Source organism: Notothenia coriiceps, unplaced genomic scaffold (genome assembly GCF_000735185.1).
Source record: "Notothenia coriiceps isolate Sejong01 unplaced genomic scaffold, NC01 NC01_scaffold00031845, whole genome shotgun sequence".
Classification (NCBI taxonomy): domain Eukaryota; kingdom Metazoa; phylum Chordata; class Actinopteri; order Perciformes; family Nototheniidae; genus Notothenia; species Notothenia coriiceps.
This window is the reverse complement of record NW_011364546.1, coordinates 116,953-139,296: the sequence shown is the minus strand read 5'-3', so window position 1 is coordinate 139,296 and position 22,344 is coordinate 116,953. Positions and strand designations below refer to the sequence as shown.

Sequence of the window (22,344 nt, the reverse complement as noted above, 5' to 3'; positions counted from 1 at the left end):
GATTTTCATGTTATCTGCCATAGTTAAAACTAAACCACATTTATATTTAAATTATATTATATTAAAATATTCTTTAGGAGTTATGTTTGTGGATCTTTTGATTTAATATGAAATGATCTCAATTATGTTCAACTCCTTTCAGGTTTCGGCGTATATATTTCCCACATTATAACTTATTGCCGATTCAGTATATTGAACTTTACTTGGCAACTTGAAGAAGTGAAACGTTACACGGGGTGATTTAATTTCCCTGGACAAAGGACCAGCCCGATCATGTTCATTAGCCAATTTAGCCTAATAGTAGCCTAATACTGAAACGTGTCACCTGCCTTCAGGTGCTGAAAGAGAAGCATCTCTACATGGTCCTCACATGGCCTGCTGCCAAATTGCAATGTGGCAATGGATGACGTTTCTGCTTTGTTGCTATAATGGAAGAAAATGCTGCCACCCCCAAGCCTGTACTATGGTGCTGCAAAAAGGGAGACACGCTCCTACGTCAGTGGTGCATTGACGGGCTCTTGATAAACTCGGAATATTGTAGATGTTCTACGTGCGCTGCAATGAGGCAATCAGGAGGGCATAGCTATTAATTCTTACAAGATTTAGACTTTGAATGTGTAAACATTTGATATAAATTACATTAAAAATGATATGCAGTTTTGAAAGATTAAAGATATACAAAATAGGCTATCTAAAGATTATAAAAAGAGCAGAAAGTAATTCCTTCAAATATAATTAAATGTACGTGTATCTTTGTACAAACTGAGTAAAACTAGAAACACATGACGTTAAGGAAAGGCTTTGGACTTTATAACAGCTATATACACACTGAGATTTGGGGATAACTATGTATATTGTTCGTTACAGTTTATATGTAGATATTGAATTATCTCAAATGGCCCCAAATAGTGGGCAAATTGTTCATATTGATAAAAACAAGATTATGCTTATATTATTTACTAATGTCAGATTGGCCTGAAAGGATATAAACTTCTTTGGATTGAAACATGCAATGGGTTAGGGCGGTTAGCCTGGGACTTTTTTAATTGTTCTTTTTCGTTACCAGTATTGATGATGAGGCTGCTTACATGGATGTAAATGTTTTAACAAACGCACCATAATTCCTGGCCGGCTTTAATTGATTGGTGATTTAGTTGTGTGTTATCCAATGGGAAGGACAACAGCAGGGAGCGCTCGTGATTAATGATGAAAAAAAGGCCCTCCGTTTTGTCTGCGAAGATAACTTGTCCCTATCTCAACCATAACAAATGCATGTGTACACTGTACATACGTGGATAAATCCACCTTTAGATACATTATTATATAAATAAGAGACAGAGTCCTTGTATTATTTTGTACATGCTAAATTCACATTTTACGTTTTCTGTGTATCCTGCCAATTCATTAGCTGACTAAAAACTGTAATTTTCTTTATCTCGCGGACTAAAATACGATAATTGCAGGTCTAGTCGCTACCCTCTAACGAAAAAACACTAAGAAAACTTCAATCTAACGTTAGCAGCCAAGCATTGAACAGTAGGGTTATCGTATGGGACTGTCTGGCAGTCATCGCTGAGGGCAAAATCACACAGCAAAGTCAGTCTCTGCTGCACGAAGGCTAGCATTAGCTGGCTTTAATTTATGAGAAACGAAGGTATGTATGAAAATTAATTATTCACACTGTAAACTGGATATATTGAATGTGACAAAGATGCAGCTCAAGCCAGACGGTCTGCTCATGTTTGTAAAGACCGTTACATGTGTTTGTTTCTCTCTGCTACAGTTTTGACAGCTGCCTTACACAGTACGATGATGTGCATCAAAAGCTAACGTAATGATTGTATGCAGGAGAACTAAAATTACAGAAATTATGTTTTGTTCTTAATAACGGGTTGTAGAACCCATTATGTATAGCGGCTTTTAAGCCTATATGGTATTTATGCGAATATTATGGATAAAATAATTGAGCTTTCTGGTCGCTCCTTGCAGTCAAGCCAGGTAGAACAATAAACCCACCTATCGAGAAGCACTTTCAAAATAAAACATGAATTGCATCGTTTTCTCAACTGGGATATTAAAACGCATACAATGACTGTCTTGAATAAAACAATTCGTTTGTGTAACATAGGAAATATCAATCTTATAGGAATATAATGCAATTATTCCTCGCAATAATGGCTTGATGTTTTTAGGGAGTACATAAATGATTATTTCTCGTCTAATAAGTGTTCCTTGGATGGAATTGACTCTATATGAAAATAAAGTGTAGATCTGTATCTGTTTATGTTCATCACATATCTGTGATGTGTTAATGTGTATGCTTTAGGCTACTATCATTTGTAATTACATATTGTTGGCTTCAGTTTATAGTCATGCACCCCTCAAGGACCCTGCATTGTAATAGATTAATAACAAAAATACAATTTACAAAGGTATTCAAATATATAATAATTGTAATAGTGTGAGAAAAATGTTACTGCCTCCCAACTAAACACTTTTGAAAGCGATGTCATCCTCATTGTTAGTATGAGTATTGATCTAACTGAACTGTTTTTAGTAAAATTGTTTAGTAATATTACCGACTGACATGTTGGGTGCTTTTATTTTGAAAATACATTCCTATACCGGAAACGAGTTGCTTCCATCTTCCCGCGGAGTTGACGCATGTCCCGTGATACATAGCTAGCTTAGCTGAGAGTCTTGCTTAGCCCGTTTTGTTTTGGTAACGCTACACTGTCTAAAGCTTGCATGGAAGTTTCGGGTTCAAGTCAGGTTAAAGTGCGCCATAAACAACAGGCAGTCTCTCAGGGGGTGCGGGTAAAAGTGAAACAGGCTTTGCCAGCTATTTGTGTTTAGCTAACCATTGACACTTTATATCTTTCTGCAGAAGCACTGTTAAAAAGTGACAAAGCAGCGCAGTGAATCATGAATCTGCTATGAATGACTCAGGAGAACATTTGGGGCTTCGTTCGGTGCTGTCCGGGGCTCTTTCAGCCTCCTGGAGGATTGGAGAGGACACCAAAAGGATCATTTTGCCATTCCTGACTTCCTCATTGCCCTGACTGGTGCTGTACCTGCAGGTGTGGACGACATGGCCAGTCCACAGCAGACTGACCTGTCATTTGCGTGGGAGAAGTACATGGATTGTAGACTGCAAGGAGCGGATCTGCAGGTAGGTGCTGCTGTAGGAAGGAGGCTCAGATCAGGGGTCTTTTCTGGGTAGGGATACTTGTATTTAGTTTTCAGGGCTATACGTCAAAGGCAGTGGGGCAAAGAACTAAGTAAATGTACTCAAGTACCCTTTTGAAATATATGTAATTTATCTGAGTATTTCCATTGTATGCTACTTTATAATTTTACTCCACTACACCTCTACACTTGTTTGACGACCTCAGTTACTTTTGCAAGTTCACATACAAACGTTAAATCAACAAATACATTATGCTGTACTATTATGGATGGAGATATCTGGCAGTATAAAAAGGTTTCAATGTAATCTCATCCTTTATCGTCTGCAATATTAAAATAATATACGCATAAATGTATAATTTAGTTAAAAACAAGTGATATCATGTATGTTATTAATACCACCATTTTGGATAAAGAGTACTTTGAGATTTGGTAATTAAGTACAATGCGGGACTTTTAATTGTAACAGAGTATTTCTAAAGTGAGGTATTATTACTTTTACTTAAGTATAACATCTGAGTACTAAAGTTTAATTACTACTGCATCTAGAGGTAGTTGGGTGCTGGTGTCTATTAGATTTGCTTTATTCCATACAACCACTGAATTAATGATTTTATTTATCAGGAAATACGTAAGGGATATGTGGAGTTTAGATTGAGTTCAAAGCTTTTGTGTTTAGAGTATGTATATGTGTTTGTACTCTAACTAAAAACGCAACTAAATCTGGACCCCAAAATAGTTCACTTGAAACATATGTAGAGAAACTTGCAAGAAAACACAGATGCCTGTTTTTATAAGATGTCCTACTTATAATCATTGTAGATTTGAGGACCTATTTTGTTACAGAAATATATACATTTTAATAGGGAGGAAGTCACAGAGTAAAGAGTCATTCAGTACATGCCATTATGCAATTGTCAAAGGAGCAAAACAATTCTCCCTGGGCTAACCATCAATCCTGTAACTGTCCAGATGGCAATTGTAGAGCCAAAACTGAAACTGGTTCAGAGCAGAAGCACGAGCACGACTAGCAGTGAGTCACTGCACAGAGGTGGAGGCAGGTGTAAACCACAGATTGCTCATTATGAGTGTCGCGCAATAGCTTTTTGTGTCGGTGTGTTACAGAGTGAGAAGCAGTGGTTCTAAAAAATCTTTGTCAGGCCGCTGCAGCTCTTTTCTCCCCCCTCCCTCTGTCAGAGAACTAACAGCAGCCTGATCACGAGACTTGGATTAAGATCGGACTGCAGGCTGAGGGATATGACACACACACACACACACACACACACACACACACACACACACACACACACACACACACGCACACGCACACAGCCATTTTATTAGTCCATTACTTTGCATTCTTCATGTGTAAAATGTCCTTAAAAAATACAGAATTGCTACATTTTTTTAAAGGGTAATTAGTGTTGAGAGATTTATTTAAATGTTTGGAAAAAACGGCTTCCTTCTTCTGTAGTCAGCATGTCTGGGCTGCTCTGTGTATGCTTGCTTTTGTTAATCGTTGTGCTGGTTTTGTAAAAAAGCTGCTGTCCTGCTCTGTTATTTTTTGTTGTTGTCATAGTAATAGCAACGCTCGTACTGCACGAAGCAGTTTCTATTATTGGTAACTTTTTATGTCACTTTTTGTTGCAACAATTCCCTCTGGATAACTGTGTACGCTCCTCCACTTGTCACCTTTGCAGTGATCAAAGGGTCTGTGTGGGTGTGTGTGTGTGTGTCTGTGTGTGTGTGTGCATGAGATGCAGACAGTTGGTTATGTGAGCATAGCCCTGCTCCTCAGTTTGCTGATATAGCTTTCCCTCCTGATTGAATCTGAAGTAGAGACACAGCGACAGGCAATAGCACTCACATGGATACTGTTGCAGTGTATGCACATAATATTTCTCTCCAGCTAATTCTGCCATTCCCATCAAGGCACAAGTGTATATTTGTACCATCTGTGGCGTCTGCTAGTCAGTCATTGCAGTGGGTCTCTAGAGCATAGACTGTATATATAAAGGTCTAGAGGTAAACATGATAAAGTGATGATAGAAACTGTCCAATGACTGAAAGCCCATTGTTTTAACGCCCACCAAGGCAGCAAGACTCTTCCCTTTTGCTCTACATCTAATTCTTACAGTGAAAAGTGGTTTGCAAAAAGACACTTTCTCCTGCAGTAATCGATAAGATACCATAAAAAAAAAGTGTGGCATTACTGGAGCTGCAGACTTGCTCTTTCATCTGCATTTCTGTCTCTCATCTCTCTGCTTTTCATCTGCATTTCTATTCGGATAAATCTCTTGTAGGGGTGTGACTCTTTTGGTAGCTCACAATTCAATTAGTTTTTCATTTTGGGGGGCCCGATTCTATTCCAAATCAAGTCTCGATTTTTAGATTCTACTTGAGTCTGTCAATAATAAAGCCTGGGTAGAATTTAATGACATGAGAGCCAAGTAAATCGTGTGTACGATTTAAGGAGATTTTAAAATGCATATCGACTGATTGCAATAATGTAAACACACAAGGCCAAACTTAGACTAAAGCCAACATTTATTCACACTGAACTTGAGAAAAAATCTAATGCTTGAACCATAGTCTTCCTATTTTTCTTTCCTATGGCCTTTCTCAAGTAATACTTGTCTGAGAAATCCAAAATGGTATTTAAAACAATTGATTTTGTTCACTGCCACTAGTATTTTTTGGATCAAAGGAAACCATAGATTCAAAATTGGTTACAGCGGACTAAGATGGATCTGCTTAGCTCTGTTCATAATGGACAACATTGGTGCCATCTTCGTACATCCTTATTATATATTGACTAAACATCCTTCGATTACAGCATTTGGTGTGTTGAATCCACTATAATTATAATGTATTTAATGTATTAAAGTAAGCATATGTATGATGAGATTTCTGGCATTAAGCCTTCCTTGCCATTCTTTTTTGATGCAGCCAAGACTGCCGCACTAGTGATTTCAGCTATGAAGGAAATCTCCCTTGGAGGAACTTGCAGGGGGACTTTCCATTCTGACCGACCTCTCTGAATCCTGAGTCAATTTATTAGAATGGTTACCTGGCCAGGATCCAGGCAAGATAACAGGTTTTGTTGCTTGTGGAGATTTTAGTTTCATTATTAGCCAACAGGATGTTTCCAAACACAGCAGTGTGGTGTTTGGAACGGTTCACTTTTCTGGTTTTCTGGTACAAAGAGAGTCCAACTTTGCTGCCTCTGCTTCACTCTTATATCACTTTAAATTCAGCTCGATGTAGTCTTGCACTAACAGTCTGCAGAGGAATGGGACTCATCTTGTAAGTATGTTGTTCTGTCAATCCGTTTTTTTTAAATGTGCATTGTGCATACAACGTCTCTAACAACAGATACTTGTAGGTAAAGCCGCTTTCAACACGTTGTTTTCACATTGTGGTAAATCTCTGAATCCTTGTCTAAAGAAGATTAAACTTGTCAAACAAAGCATAAGGTGAAATGGGGTTATGGTTACAGCGCTGGGTTAGAGAACACTGCTCGGTGTACATTATTTCCTTGAATGGATTATATTAGAAACACTGTACACAATGTGTGTTTGTATGGCATTAAGATCAGCTTTAATGTACTCTGCTTATCAGCTTTAGCTTCAGCAATTATTGGAATTCACAACAGTGTTTCTATCATTTTTAACATCTGAGCAACTAAAAGCACAGGGAAGTGACAAAGTAATTGCTACATGAATGAGTCTCTTGTTGATGTCCTACAGCAGTCTAATTAAATGGAATTAGCGAATAACAGACTATTTCATTAAATTCAGTACAATGATGACTTGATGATCTAATTGTGTCATTGTATAATTTAATAGAAACTAGTTCAGCTAGGTTAACACGTGATTTATTTGAATCATGTATTTTGCTTCAATATATGGTTAGCATAACTTGAACTACTTTAGTCAAGTTAAATACAAATGGAACAGGTCATTGGGATAATCCCCAACAACTAGAAACTACAACAATTCCAAATCAACCTTTTTCCCATCTCTGCGTTACCGTTTTTATCCATCCGTAAAAATATGCCTTTCCTTGCATTGAACATTAAGGGCTCAACAGTATATTTTAACCAAACTCAAAGGCCAACGGGCCAGGTCCAACCCCTTGCTAATTTTTTGATCTTGGTTCTTAATACTCTTTCGGCTCGATTAGCTTACGCAGAACTTTCATCAAAGAAAAATGGTCTGGGGGCCGGAAATAGGTGTTCGTATTACTAAGTAGCATGCCAACATTTTTGGGAAATTCGAGATTTGCGTGCAAAGTTTATTTGTAATTTTGTTTAGGGTTTTATCGCATAAGATTGCAAGCCAGTAGGTTTAGCTGTATGGAACATATGAAGGATATGATCAACACATTTTATTTTACTTTTTAAATGTCACACACAACCAACGACTTGTCATATTCAGGCCTTTAAACCAGTTTCTGTGAGTTGCCTGTATGTTAGCAACTTGCTGACATGGAATCAAAACATGTTTTTATCATTTGATTAACTTAATGCTATGATGGTAATGAATCTTTAGTAGTGAATCTTTTTATTTGCACTATTTAACTTTATAGGTCTGACCCGTAATGTGATACGTCCTTGTCTGGCCCTTAGTGGAATTGAAATCGACCCACTGCGGTTGAAAATAATTGTAGAGAGAAATCAGTGTGGAAACAGGACATTAAGGCTCTGCAATATATATGAATTGACATACAGTACATTACCTGTCTTAGCAGTTGAGAATCTGAACTTATGGACACTTTTTTTATTAGGTTAGTAATATCCAAAGTAATTTAACACTCAAAAACCCACCAAAAAGAATGGAGCTGTCAACTATCACATGTTTTCAGTGTGAGTAATAACCTCAAGTGATGGGGAAGTTTCAAACCAAAAGGTCTTCTTTCATAACTTATTCACTTTAACCAGTGATAGTAAATCTCAAAATACCAATATATAAGTTTCAGACCTGTGAAAACAAACACTAGAATCACATGCCTGCTATATATAAAAATATCTGGCAACCTATAAGTGGGATGAAGGTTTCATTCCACAGTAAATTAAACACTTATTTTTTGTGAATTAACCATGACATGGCTCTGAGTAAAGTTCAAGTGCTGCTTCAAACATTAAAATCGTACAGTCAGGCTCTGTTCATGTAGTTGTGTGATCATCACACTCCTTTCCCCAAAGATTGTTGATGATTTTTTTTGCTTTATGCAGTGTGACTTTCATGATTTTTGTTATCTTGTTTACCATTTATTAAAGCGAAGTGGCTTACTCATGGACCACAGTGCTAGTTTCACATCTGCATTTATTGTTCCGTCTTCAGTTTCCACCTAACTCCTACTCGCTCTGCTCTCTAGGGCTCGGCTGAAGGGTTGAATAATTCATGTCTCTTGCTCCGGGTTGAGTCAGAGTCCAACTGCTGCTCCGTCTGTCTTTTTCCTCCCAGTTGCATGTTATGAGAGGTCAGATCTCTTCCTCAAAAACAGGTTCACTTGGGGAGAAAAACACCAGAACAGGCTGTTGGGATTAACATGTGACCAACAGCTTGAACTCTATTTCGCTGTGATGAAAACAATGAAACAGAGAGTGACACGTTTTCATTTCCTGCACAGTGGCTATGCTCGAAAAAAGGATCTGACACTGACAAGAAGCCAAGCATGTCCTAATGGGGGGGAAAGATATTTGTGCTGTTTAGCGAAGCGACTCGGCTCCCTGACTGCAGTTTGTGAGGAAATGCGGAACGTTAGGGACTCCTCATGATGCTCATCACCCAAATGTAAAATTGGATCAGTAGGGATCTTAAACCGGAAAAAAAACATTGCGTAACCAACGTCCCACGTCCTCTCTCACGAGGACAGGATCACATCGCTTTCACTGCCTCTGCCAAATTGAAGTCTACCCAATTATCCAAAGAGAGCTCGAGAGGAGAGGCTATACACGTGTGGGTGACTCAGCCATCAGACTCCCATGACTGGGCCTCCCATGATTGCTATGTTGGATGAAGGCAGTATAAAAGTCACAGGTCATGGCGACAACATCCGAGCAATTACGGGAACTTCGGTCGGGGTTACAGTATTCCATCATGTAAAGCCACTCTTTGACAAAAGAGGAAGACAACACAGATTTTAGAAGGAATTTCACTGTACCAGAAATGTACTTCACAATACCAACGGTGAAATTACATGATTCTCGATACGCTAGTTCAGGGGTGCCCAATACGTCGATTGCATTGAAAAAAAATTAAGAAAAAAGAAGAAAAGTTAGCCTTACTATGGCATTTGCCCCACTTGATTGCCCCACTTGATTGACGTACAGCTAAGCCAGTCTGAGTTGTATTGTGCCAGACAGGTTCATGCAGTTATGAGGGGGCCTCACCTCATCTGAAGCGCAAATGTGGCACACTATTATGCGCTTATGCGGCGCAATTAGTGTGAATGCGCCACAGTTTATCCGCCGTTTAGTCCACTAGCACCCCCCCCCCCCCTCCCGCGCTCGCGACACAGATGGGCAGGGGCGGCCCTGTAGGTAGATCTTTTGGGCTTAGTCATTTTAAAAGTAGCTCCAAAGCTGAAAAAGTGTGGCCACCCCTGCCCTAGTTAATACCAAGGTAAAAAACAAAACAATAAATCCACAGTACTTCAACATGCACTCCCTTATTACCTTTTGCCTACTCTTTTTTGTTATTAGACCAGTCACAATAATGATAAACTGTACCTTTTGCTCAATCAGAGATGTAATACGGTTTCCTGATAAAGCTGTGGAGAGTATGTGCTGCAGGGAGGTGGATGCACAACGCACCCAGGAACGAACGCTAGCTCCGGTCCTTTTCCCGTGAGGGAAACTGTGGACTTGATGTCCTGACAGGCTGGTATTTGTGCAACCTGCACTAACACAATACTGCACCATGATTACAAATGGCGAAATACAATGTAAAACTACCGAAAAATACCAGCTCACTAAAACACAACCGCTCAACTCAACGCAACTACTAACTATACCCGCGGTCAGAGAGCGGAGATGTTTACACTTTGTGATGTAATTTGACGTATGACCTTAAAAAAAAGCCGTTTTTAAGAGCAGAGCTCAAAATTGCTCCTTTCCCTCTGAATTCCTGCCCTTATGTCTCGTAAAACATATCAAATCCTACATTCACTTTTTTAATTGTAATTTTCAAGCAAGTTTAAGCATAAATGTAGAAAGAAAAAAAAACTGCAAGATGCTCTTTAAGGAGTAGTGCAGGAATGAGTCCAAAAACCTGTGGCATCTAGAAGATTTTTGGAACGTGTGTTTGTTTAGATGCCTGAAATAAGGTTTGTGGTTAACACAAGCTGAAGAGATTTTATGTTTGGTTCTATGACATAAAATAATGGAAATGGAAAATCCCATTGCTTTGTGTAAAGGGAGCCCCCTACCAGGTCATCCTACACACATACAACATCACTGCACTATACTTTAAATATAATTGGTATGTTTCACCAATGGGATACTGTTTCATCATGAACTCAAACATATGCTAACTTCCATGCTCGCCTTTGAAAATATGTCCTCCCTGCACCACTGTTCTTGATCAAAAAACATTTGTGTTCTTGCTCCAGGACATTTCAACAAGTGTACAGGAGCAGCCGTGGAAAGGGGTCTCCTAAATTCCATTAATTAGTTAGCTAATCAAAAATGACTTCTCTTACTTCAAACAACTGATATCTAAGAACTGTTTGGCTGTACTATGAAGCACTTTCTATAAACAAGGAATCAGATTAGATCGAATTCCCTCTTGTTAATTAACCATGTATAAAGGTCTTTATCCCAGCAGAAATCAAGCACATTACAAAGGCCAAATGTCAAAAGTAGGGATGCTCCGATCGCCAATTTTGGGGCCGATTGCCCGAATCGGTATCGGCCGATATCGATCGCCTGATCCGATTGAGTGGTTGTGGCCTAAATGGAAGATTTAAACATCACTTTAAATCTTCCATTTGAAGTTATGTTTAAAACTCAGTTAATGGGGCTCATTCACTGGCGCTTCCATAAAACAACAACCAACATAATTATTACATTCAAATGCTCTCCTGACAGCCTGTCAGTATCGTCTCATGCAGCTCACAGATCAAGACCCGACAGTGAAGAATAAACAATTATAACTAGTTGAGCTTGTGAGGTAGATCAAATAGCTAAGTGTGTAAGGTCTAACTCTTGTGTGTTTCGCTCCGCTTACCGGTCCGTCACAGCGGGTGGAGCTGCAGGATTTCTGCTTCACACACGTTGCATACCGCTATTTTATTGTCATTTTCTGACGGGTGAAGACATTTTGGCGAGCTTGTTTTGCCGCGCACAGAGAAAAGTGTCATTTATTTTACTTCATCATTTTACGTCATGCGATCGGCTCTCGCGAGCCGGGGGGACCGGGGTGGTTGGTAGAGGATGAGGAGGTCAGTGAGGTAGGGGGGGGCCAGATGGTGGAGGGCTTTGTAAGTGAGGACCAGATCATTGGCAGTGAATGTTCATTATATAAAAGCCTTTATGAATGATAGAATTGTGAATTAGAAATTAAGTTATAGGTGCATTATAGTTTCAAACATTGTATGTTGAAATCACTTCAGTATCAGTGACGGCCTCACAAAAAGGTACGCACACCCACACAGAAGCAGATTGAGTTGTAGTTCCTAAATTGCCTGAAGTACATTATTCAAGTTTACATTAACTTTCGATAATAACACGGGAGAAATNCGAGCAAGTTTTCTCTGGAGTCTGATGTCCTCTATCCTGGCATGTGCACCTGTGAGGCGAGTTCACGGACTGGGCCCCGCTATTCCAGTCTAGAGATGTCTAGAGACATCTCTAGACTGGAATAGCGGGGCCCAGTCCGTGAACTCGCCTCACAGGTGCACATGCCAGGATAGAGGACATCAGACTCCAGAGAAAACTTGCTCGAGTCCGAGTCCAAGTCAGAGCGTCAATGTACAAGTCGAGTCCGAGTCATCGTGGGGGGAAAAATTGCACGAGTCCGAGTCCAAGTCAGAGCGTCAATGTACAAGTCGAGTCCGAGTCATCGTGGGGGGAAACATTCACGAGTCCGAGTCCAAGTCAGCGTACGCGAGAATTCACGAGTCCAAGTCGCGTCAATCAGTGCGCGAGTCCGAGTCGAGTCCCGAAAATCGGCACTCGAGTCCGAGTCCAGGACTCGAGTAGCTACTCCATCTCTGCAAGACACCACACTTTTTTAAAGTGGTGAATTGGCAAGTACTCCTTTTTATATAGTCTTTTACGAGTTAATATTAAACATACATTGCTGCTATTTAATTTGTACACATTTTATAATTAATAATATTTGAAAGAACTGTAACATCTATTTTTTACAGCAAATTACTGCTACAACACATAATCTTCTTAAGATGTTTTGACCCTTTTGTTTAGGCTACCAATAAAAGTAGGCAGTGTATACAGTAGCCTATGGATTTGTTGTAAATAATGTTTACTACCTCCAGTGTTGAATTATGTAGATTTTGTATGTAATACTACGTTTCAATCACCTTAATAAAATGAAAGTAAACTCATAGCTCTGAGATGCGCTCGTGGCGGTGGGAAGCTCCATCACAGGGTTAAAGGTACAGTAGCTTGCGTCAGCTGATGCGTCGCGTCACGTAAGGAGCGGGAGGGGTGGAGGCTGGTCCGGTCCTCCTGCACTGACGGAGCTCCTAGCTGCAGCCCGGATCAGCTTCCTGCCCTCTGCCGCTGACAAACAGCTCATTCTCATCTACCCTGATCATGTGCCTCGCTCTTTGGCTGTCTCAGGCTCCGCAGCAGGAAGTTAGCCTTGTTTTCTTCCCCTTGCCTTTTTTTCCATCCTCAACTTGACAGCAGCGTTCGCACTAGTATTTCCTCTTTTTCTATCTTTCGTTTTATAACCTCCACTCCGCGGGACGCTCTGTGACGACAGACACCCGACGGCTAACCCCGACATAGAGTCCCCCTCCACGCCGCTCCCTCCTCCCCAGGCCAGGGAGAGCAGGTTCATGGAGGCCCAGGCGGAGGAGAAGGAGCTGCAGTCACCGATGGACAAGTCGCAGCCTCTGCCTACCTTGAGCCCGGCAGTCCCCCCCTTCGTCACTTTGGGCCTGACGGTGGTGTACACCGTCTTCTACTCCCTTCTCTTCATCTTCATCTACGTGCAGCTCTGGCTGGTCCTGCGGTACCGACACAAGCGCTTCAGCTACCAGACCGTGTTCCTGTCGCTGTGCCTGCTGTGGTCGGCCCTGCGAACCGTCCTCTTCTCCTTCTACTTCAAAAACTTTGTCACAGCTAACACTTTGGGGCCCTTTCCCTTCTGGCTGCTGTACTGCTTCCCTGTCTGCCTCCAGTTCTTCACCCTCAGTCTCATGAACCTTTACTTCGCACAGGTGAGTTAATTAGCAGCTAGTGACAGCTGACAGCAGCTAGTGACAGCAGTGCGTCACTAGTCTGCACGTTCTCTGTCATGGCAGAACAGCATTTTTATAATGGAGTACCAAAAAGTTCGGATTGAAAGTCCCCCTCGACTCAAACCCTTTGTATGTGTGTTGCCTCACATTCATGTTGGTGCTGCAGATTGATGTATGTACTGAGTTTGACACTAGAAGAGGTTTCTTTAACTTAAATATCTATTTGGAAACATCCACTGCACCTTACAATGCTAGCAATTCAACTTCAACATGTTTAATAATACATATTCATGGTTTTAGTTTTTCAAACAATGCCACACAAGGAAATGAAATTAAAGATACATCTACTATTTTTTTAAAATTATTATTAAATATTATTCCAGAGTAATGTATCTGCCATACTATCTTTAAACATACCATCATGTGAATTATTGCCTGAAACCAAAATACAACATGGTTTTTGTATATATACACTTTGAATAACTTCTACTTAACTTGATCATTATATTCTCAAGAAAGGTTTGGTCCCACGCTGTCTGATCTCAATGAGATCTGTAAAACAAGACCTTTAACTTTTAATCTGTGAAACCAAACTTTAACTAGTTAAATAACTCTTTAATTACACTTTCTCGTTGAATAAGAGAGTTTAGCATTTAAAGAGTTCATCAAATCCATAATATGATATAATAGATAGCAACACTAATTTATCTCCCTACCTGCTGCTTTGAATAATGACAATATTAATAATCACTGATATCAAATATGGCTAGAACCCTATTATCACTGTCAACATAATATTGCCTATTGATGTAAAAGATACACTCATTTTGATTAGCTAAGCAGCAAATAGTTCCTTCATCTGCATACTCGATACAAATATCAAATAATGACTCCTCTGCCCTCTAAGTTTATTTCAAGCCTAATCATTTTTTGCTGATTTGAGTCCCAGTTGTGAGTTGAGAGTGAGCAACTCATAAGTATCACAGTAAATGTTCCTGTGTGCTGTGAGACTATTGTGTATCCCAAACAACTTCCTGTTTCAGAAGAATGTGTCTTGTGTTTCTTTAAAATGTGAGAATACAGAAGTGAAAATGAGTGGCCTAAATAACATGACACATTTTGCATAATGACACTGAAATGATTTTTGTTTTCACAGGTTGTTTTCAAGGCAAAGTCAAAATATGCACCAGAGCTTTTGAGATACAGGTAACATGCATTTACAACTCTTAATTTTCCCTTTTAATTATATTACTAGCTTGGCTACAGTACTAAAAACATGTCTCATGACCCACAGGCTGCCGCTGTACCTGCTCTTCCTGTTCATCAGCCTTGTGTTCTTAGTAGTGAATTTGGTGTGTGCCCTGCTGGTGAGGATGTCCTCTGCAGAAGCCCACACCCTCGTGCTTGTGAGGGTCGCCATCAATGACACACTGTTTGTCCTGTGTGCCGTGTCGCTCTCCTTGTGTCTTTACAAGCTCGCTAAGATGTCCCTGGCCAACATATACTTGGAGTCAAAAGTAAGACATAGGCCTACTACTCAAGGGAAAGACATGTGTGAAAAGTAAGATATAATTAGTAGATTAACCCTCTAGGATCAACAGAAAGTGATTTGTGTAAGTGGCATTACAATGTATTGTCCACAGCTAATAATAGCACACTTGAGTGAAGATGCACTTCTTTACCTAATCCTGCTTTGTACACAGTCAGTTTCCTAGCAACACAGTGTTATGCAAGATTGGTTTTACTTCACGACAAAATAAAAGGTCACGCCCTTAATATTCAAAATGTATTGCAGCTATCTTTACCCTCAGGTACCATGTCGTTTCTGTAAGATTAAACCAATGTTCCCTTGATGAAACTCTTCAAACCTCACAGGGGACGTCGGTGTGCCAGGTGACGGTCATAGGAGCCATCGTCATCCTCCTGTACTCGTCCAGGGCCTGCTACAATCTGGTCGTCCTGGGACTCTCAAGCAAGAGCATTAGCTCTTTTGACTACGACTGGTACAACGTTTCAGACCAGGTGAACCACCAGAGGTCAAATGCCTTTAGATGTATGAGTTAATGTAAAAAGAAAATGCTTTTTCCGAGAGCATTGGTTGACTAATTTATTTGGCTGTTATCGCAGAAAGCTGAAAAATTTGTTTAATCTTTGTTTTCCTTGTGATGGTTGCAATCAAGCTATACAGTAATTCTCCATGTGAGGGTAAAATAGTTGGCTGTTTAAATAGTGGATGTGTTTTTGTTCCACAGGCAGACTTACAGTCGACTCTGGGCGACACTGGCTACATCGTCTTTGGGGTGATCTTGTTTGTATGGGAGCTGCTGCCCACTACTCTCTTGGTTTTCTTCTTCAGAGTTCGGCAGCCTGACCTAGACAGGGTGAGTCAAGCAAATACACTTTGCCCCGCAGTGGAAATGCGCCATAAGTCAGCAGTTTACAACATGAGGGTCAGGGGTCACAAGATAAATCTGAGGGGACATAAGATAATATATAGGAAAGCAGATAAAACACGCTGTTGTTCAACTACACGGAATGTCTGTTTCTGTCCAGTAAAAATATGAAAGATAATAAAAAAACATAAACATTTTTGCCATGAGGTTAGAAATGATGTGATGTACAGTCCAAAGTTTAAGTAATGTAAGACTACTTACATTTATATTCTTATTTGCCTGCGGCTTGTCCTGCAGAGTGGCTCTGGGCTTCCCGGTCATGGCTTCTCCTCCAGGGCTTACTTCTTCGACAACCCCCGGCGTTATGACAGCGACGAGGACCTGGCGTGGAGCGTAATGCCTCAGAACATCCAAGCAAGGTAAAAGCACCACGATGTAACCACCAAAATAATACAGGAAGTAGAATTGTAGCAAAGGGTAGAGGTCAAATGACACTTGTTTGTTAATTGGATTCTGTAGTTTGGCTGCTGACAGTTACGAGTGGGGGAGCCAGAGCAGCAGCGGCATTGGCGCCTACATCGGAGGAGACGACACTTATCCCCCCCTACCTCCTCCTGAGGAGCTCAGCCATTACTGACCGGAGATCCCAGTGACTCCTGCTGGCCTGTGGCTTTGTATATTTTTGCACAGTTTCTCTTGTTGAAGAGGCGCATGGGGCCAAAAGTCGCTGTTTACTCGATGCATTCAGTCTTCTATTTTGTCAAGAGAAGAAGAACGAACAGACTTTTCTGCCAGTATATAAAAAGGTCCACTGATGGGATGCTAATTTTGCACACTCTTTGTATAATGTGAGCTAATGTTGACTGCATTTAAACCTTTTCATTGTATAGTTTATATTGAATACTGCTTAATATATTTCCTGACTTTTGTAATACGTACTTTCTTACTATTTCATGTACTGTATTTTTTTTTCATACAGATGTGTTTATATAGAGTTTTAATTCATATTAAAGACAGTTAAAATGCAGCGCAAGATGCGGTTCAATTTGAAGAATACACCAATACTTTGATACCACTGCTCGTTTTCATACGTTGCTCTACAGAATATTATTGCTGACCTGAATCATGGATCACACCACGCTTAATTATGAATGAACACTACTTAATGTTAAATCATCTATATAATTAAGACAGACTAGTTAGAACAAACATACAGGTTCTTGGGCTTTTCAGTATTTGTCCTTAAACCACCAGCTGTTATTAAGGACAGCTAGAACATTGTAGTTACATTAATACTCAATCAGTAAAAGTAACATTTATTATATTTGTGTGCAGAAGACGACTAGCAGGCCTGATATGTTTGGCACTTCTCCCCATTTTATTGATGAGCCTTTTTAAAAAGATTAAAGCACTAAATATATAATTTAGCCATAAACTTAAAGCCATTATGCTTTCAAAAAATAAAAATAACCTATTGCCCATTTACAATATTGGAACGTTCTCACTGTGTACTTATATAAAGGGATCCTAATATTTTGGGTGTTTCGCTTTCCTGTAGTGTGTCAGGTAGGTTTTTGTGCATGTCAATAGTTTGCAAAGGCAAACAAATTGCCAAAGTCCCACACACTCCCCCCTGCCTGAAACACCTCCATTGTAGTCCTTTGTTTACCTCTGTAACAGTGACATCCCTACGCAACAGCGGCACTACTATTGGCTAGCGCTCCAACAAAATGTATGTTTATGTTTACATTAAAGCATGGAAACATTTCACAGTACAAGCCCAAAATACAAATATGAATGTGAAAATGAGCATAATAGGGCCTTAAAGTTTGAGGTTGTCATGGAAAATACTTTGTTACATGCTATATTCTTTTAAGCAGTGAAAACAACCTGGAAGGTAATACTTGGGGATTAAGACACTTGAATTGATTTTATGCTGAAGTCTTATTTCTCACCTCTCAGTGTGAATAATCTTATTTATGCTGGGGTCCAGAAAATCAGTAATCAGCAATTCACTGTAGGCCTGCAGGAGGCAGCATTTTACTGCATATAGTGCAAACAGGACAACATGAGAGGCAGGTGAATGCTGCTCCTTAAATCTGTGCTTACTCAAATGATTTGTTATTAAGAGAGTAGCCAAAACAAAACCGAAAATCACACTTAACCTCTTTTGTGAAATGATTGAATTTGAACTAAGACCAAACAATTTCAGTCAGAAAAAGCGTGTTTTTAATTCAGATCATTCCTCATATTATTGCAGCCTCAAGTACAACTTTGCAATACTGTAGCTCATAACAGCTGATTCCATGTGAAAAGCATACCACGATAAGCATATGCAGAACACTGTACCTTTAGGAATTAACTGTAAAAACCAATATGCAAAAGGTGTAGATTCTCTGGGAGCTTAACCCCCGTTGATTTTATGAAAATGTCAGCTGTAACGTAAGCGCTCTCTCCAACGAAGAGGTGAAAGGGAAATAAAAACAAAAACACACAATCCCTTTCAGTACAATGTCATGACATTCAAGGTCCTCTGGGCTGCCCCGGTTTGCTGAAAACAAGCAGAAATCATTGTTTTTGTTTGTTTTGTCTCCATAAAAATGGTTCTTCCACACTCTCGTGCAAAAAGTCTGCTGTTGCCATGTAAAACACACACACATGCTCTCTATAGGCCACTTTCTTCGAACAGAGCACTTAACGGCTGTTGGTATGCAGGCTTCCCACTAGCTGGGGTCTGAGGGTTTGCCAAGTTCAACCTTTACTCCTTTCTCTCCTGCACCTACACAGAGGAAACACACAAATATGAGACGTTATATACAAATAAAATAGAAACAGGGTTGTGTAGTTTAGACTAAGGAGGTCACAAGAACAGATATTTAGCTACAAAATTGATGCCAATGATATAAAAAGTGATGTTACAGTAAAAATCCTTAGTACCATCATCCCGGACAGTGAACTCACCATTGACACTTTTCCCCCCTGATAATGCTACTGTGTACAACTAATCTGTGTTGAAATGGGCAGGAGGAAAGCTAGCTAACCTTAGCCGTTAGCAGCAGGTGAGGTTCCATAGAGTTGCATTATGGTCCATTCACGCTTTATTCAGTAAATTTTTTTTTTGCTAAGTTATAAAAGTATCATAATGTGTTACATCTTAGTCTTGTAAATCACAGGTTTTGTCAAGTCGTTTGGAAAAAGAAACATTCACAGAAATAAAAAAAGGTTTATTAGAGAGGGTTTTATAACCTTTCAGCTTGCTAACAGGAACTAGTATGTAAACAATCAAAAAAGGAGTGTATTTACAGTGCATGACATTAAGGATTTTGGGAGATGGCCCTGTGGGCCATCTAAGCTAATTTACAGATGGCCCTGAGCCCAATAGAGACTGCCCTGAAAAATGCGCGCTGACGAAATGACGCACAAAGGGTTTGGGGGGCCTTCCCTAGAACATTTAGATTGTTGCAGGTCTTATGCTGTCTGGTGCATTCTCTAGACTGAATTATAAGATGAACNAGATACTGTTATGAAGGCTCTGAAGCAACAGAGAGATGTTTTTTCTATAAATAAGCAATACAGGGATTTTCAAAACAATGTTCTTTGAAGTACTTGAAGATATTTGAGTGTTTTTACTTAAAAAACAAGTGTTTTTTAGTTTACAGAGTCTTACCTACGCTATTGGCTACCTGAATTCTGAAATGGTACTAGTATTCCCCTAAATATGCTATTTCCCTCACCCCACTTATGGCAAAAATTGCACTTTTCTGTTTGGTCTTTGGTTAAGTTACCACACTTGAAAAAAATAAACAATGTTTTGTTTGCGTGAAGCTTATGTTATTCCAGCTCATTATTCACATGGTATACTACATAATCCATGTGAAAAAAAATTGCTTCTCACTGTTCTCAGGCTCAACATAATTTATATGCTGATTACAAAAAGGTGACATTAATTGTGGATTAAATCATAATTACCAAAGCCTCTGTAATTAATTTAGATTAACTTTTTTTTTAATTCGAGTCCCGGCCCTAATAAATATATGTGTGTGTGTATACTGTCCCGAATCTGTAGCGCTGTTATTGGAAAAACTCATTGATACCGCACTTGTCAAATGAATCTAAAAGTAAATCTATATATGCCAGTCGTCATGAACACACTCTGTCCATCAGGGGAGTGCGTGCTGTGCCTCTGTCATCATTAATTGGACGTCTCTTTAAAATGACCCGCTCAGAGGAGAGGAGTTCTCATTTCTCTAACCGCTCGCTGCTTCACTTCCCTCCTTCTCCTCGTTCCCCCTCCCTCAGTGTTCCGCTCGCCATCTCCTGTGGGGCGGCACCAAGTCTCGAAGGAGAGGAGTAGAGGGATAGAGTCGAGGAGGAAATTTGAGTATGAGAAACCTCTTTTGAAACATCTCTGTTCCGGAAATGCATCCACGAAGGAGCCGTGGAGACCCATCAGTGTATCCTCGGTTATAGAGCTCCCTCCAGAGAGCCTCCTCGACGCTCGATCCTCGAAGTGCATTTAGAGAAATTAGATGTCCTTCAACATGGCGCGCTGAAATTCATTTCCGGGTCACTACCGGAGGACCGAGGAGTCGAGGAGTTGAGGAGGGGGATTTGATGAAATGAGAAAGGGCCGAGATCTCTCTCTCCCCCGTCTGTGTGCGAGGGGGCGGGGCAGTTTACACACACTCGGCCGCTACATGCAGCAACACACGGCGGGGATGGCGGAGAGAAGCGCTCCAAGGTGTGGTTAAATGTTACCCGTCTTGAGGTGGACAATGCTCGTTTAGCATGTAAGGGCGGTAACACGAGCAATTTGTCTAAACATTTAGCAAAAGTGCACCACATTCAGACGGAGGAATTCACCGGGTTCGACTGTCTTTCTAGTAGCTCTGTAGCCCCATCCACGAGTAACGTTTCCACGTCAGGTATTATGCTAGCAGCAACACACGGAGTTAACTACATTGTACAAACATGGGTGAATGATTAGAGGTAACAGAGTTACTCTTTATTTTGTTAAAGTTTCAGCTACAGTGCATGACATTAAGGATTTTGGGAGATGGCCCTCTGGGCCATCTAAGCTAATTTAAAGATGGCCCTGAGCCCAATAGAGACTGCCCTGAAAAATGCGCGCTGACGAAATGACGCACAAAGGGTTTGGGGGGCCTTCCCTAGAACATTTAGATTGTTGCAGGTCTTATGCTGTCTGGTGCATTCTCTAGACTGAATTATAAGATGAACCACCACAATACTATATTGTACAATTTCTATTTTATTCTTCATTTCACTTGTTTGTTTGTTCTTGTTTGTTTTTGTTCGCTTGCATGCCCTGCATAGCTATAAGAAATACTTAAGTTGTTGGTCAAGAGTCAAAACACTTTCCATCTGATGAAGGCAAATGCCTTCCCAGATGTAAAAAAGTAGAAAACATTACATTCACTTATAACTGCCAAAACAAACATTATTTACACTATTATGGCTCCTGTTAAAAATGTTTGTAATGTTATCTACTGTAAGTTGGTCGAACGAATGCCTCCTCATCCGGAAGCTGACCGAGCAGCAGTCGAGAGGAGCCGAGCGCATCTGCGAAGCACACAAAATGGCGACGTCAGAGTTCCCGTTAGCCGCAAATCTAAATCTCTCCGGTCAAAATAATTTCCCTTTAGCGCAATACCGCTTCAGTTGCGCCACTTATGTGACAGACAACAAGAGTATGTGACAGACAAGAATAGTCAATTCTAATGTCTAACACTTAATGTGGAGAAAGAGATGTCCTTTATGGGTTGATTGTGCGTTGATCTGTTGGTAATGCCTCAGGGTTCCGGTGGGCATGTACACAAATGCATAATGCTGCGTTATACTTTGTGGCCTCACCCAGTTGCATAGCGACACTTATTGTTTAGATGTCTTTTAAATAAGCAGGTAGTCATATCATTAGCTAGAACTAGCTTGGATCTGATCAATATGGACATAAACGCGAGTGAAAGTCTAAATCTGACGGGAGAGAGAGATCAGCTGCTGCTGACGAGACGACACGCGACAGCTCTGCATGATCAAATGCAGTGGTGAGCGCGGAACAAAACACACACTTCAGGTTAGAATATCACACGTAGCTATTTTAATTACCTCTCAAACTACCTAAACTAGGTTTAGATATGTTTGTTTTACTGTCGGGTCATCTCATTACTGGGATCCGCGAGCTGCATGATACTGGGCATAATAGATTGCCCGAATCGGGCAACCAGCAGGTGAGGCTTCATTGCCTGGCTAATACTAGATGGCCCCGGGCCATCGGGCAGTCCTTAATGTCGAGCCCTGAGCTATTCTG

At 40.3% G+C, this 22,344-nt stretch overlaps 2 protein-coding genes across 2 annotated transcripts in view; both read left to right on the top strand.

Moving 5' to 3' along the window:
* The first annotated feature begins 2,699 nt into the window (after window positions 1-2,699).
* Window positions 2,700-22,344, top strand: part of LOC104960296 (egl nine homolog 3-like) — a 44,482-nt gene continuing 24,837 nt past the window's right edge. Inside the window, exon 1 of the mRNA XM_010788278.1 lies at window positions 2,700-3,172. Coding sequence (XP_010786580.1) covers window positions 3,092-3,172 — 81 coding nt within the window. The 5' untranslated portion in view covers window positions 2,700-3,091. The remainder of the gene's footprint in view (window positions 3,173-22,344) is intronic.
* On the top strand, window positions 12,865-17,065 carry gpr137ba (G protein-coupled receptor 137Ba). The gene is made up of 7 exons (XM_010788276.1): window positions 12,865-13,605; window positions 14,783-14,832; window positions 14,921-15,143; window positions 15,502-15,648; window positions 15,879-16,007; window positions 16,317-16,438; window positions 16,539-17,065. Exons 1-7 carry the CDS (start codon window positions 13,222-13,224, stop codon window positions 16,654-16,656), a joined length of 1,173 nt encoding a protein of 390 aa, XP_010786578.1. The 5' UTR covers window positions 12,865-13,221; the 3' UTR covers window positions 16,657-17,065.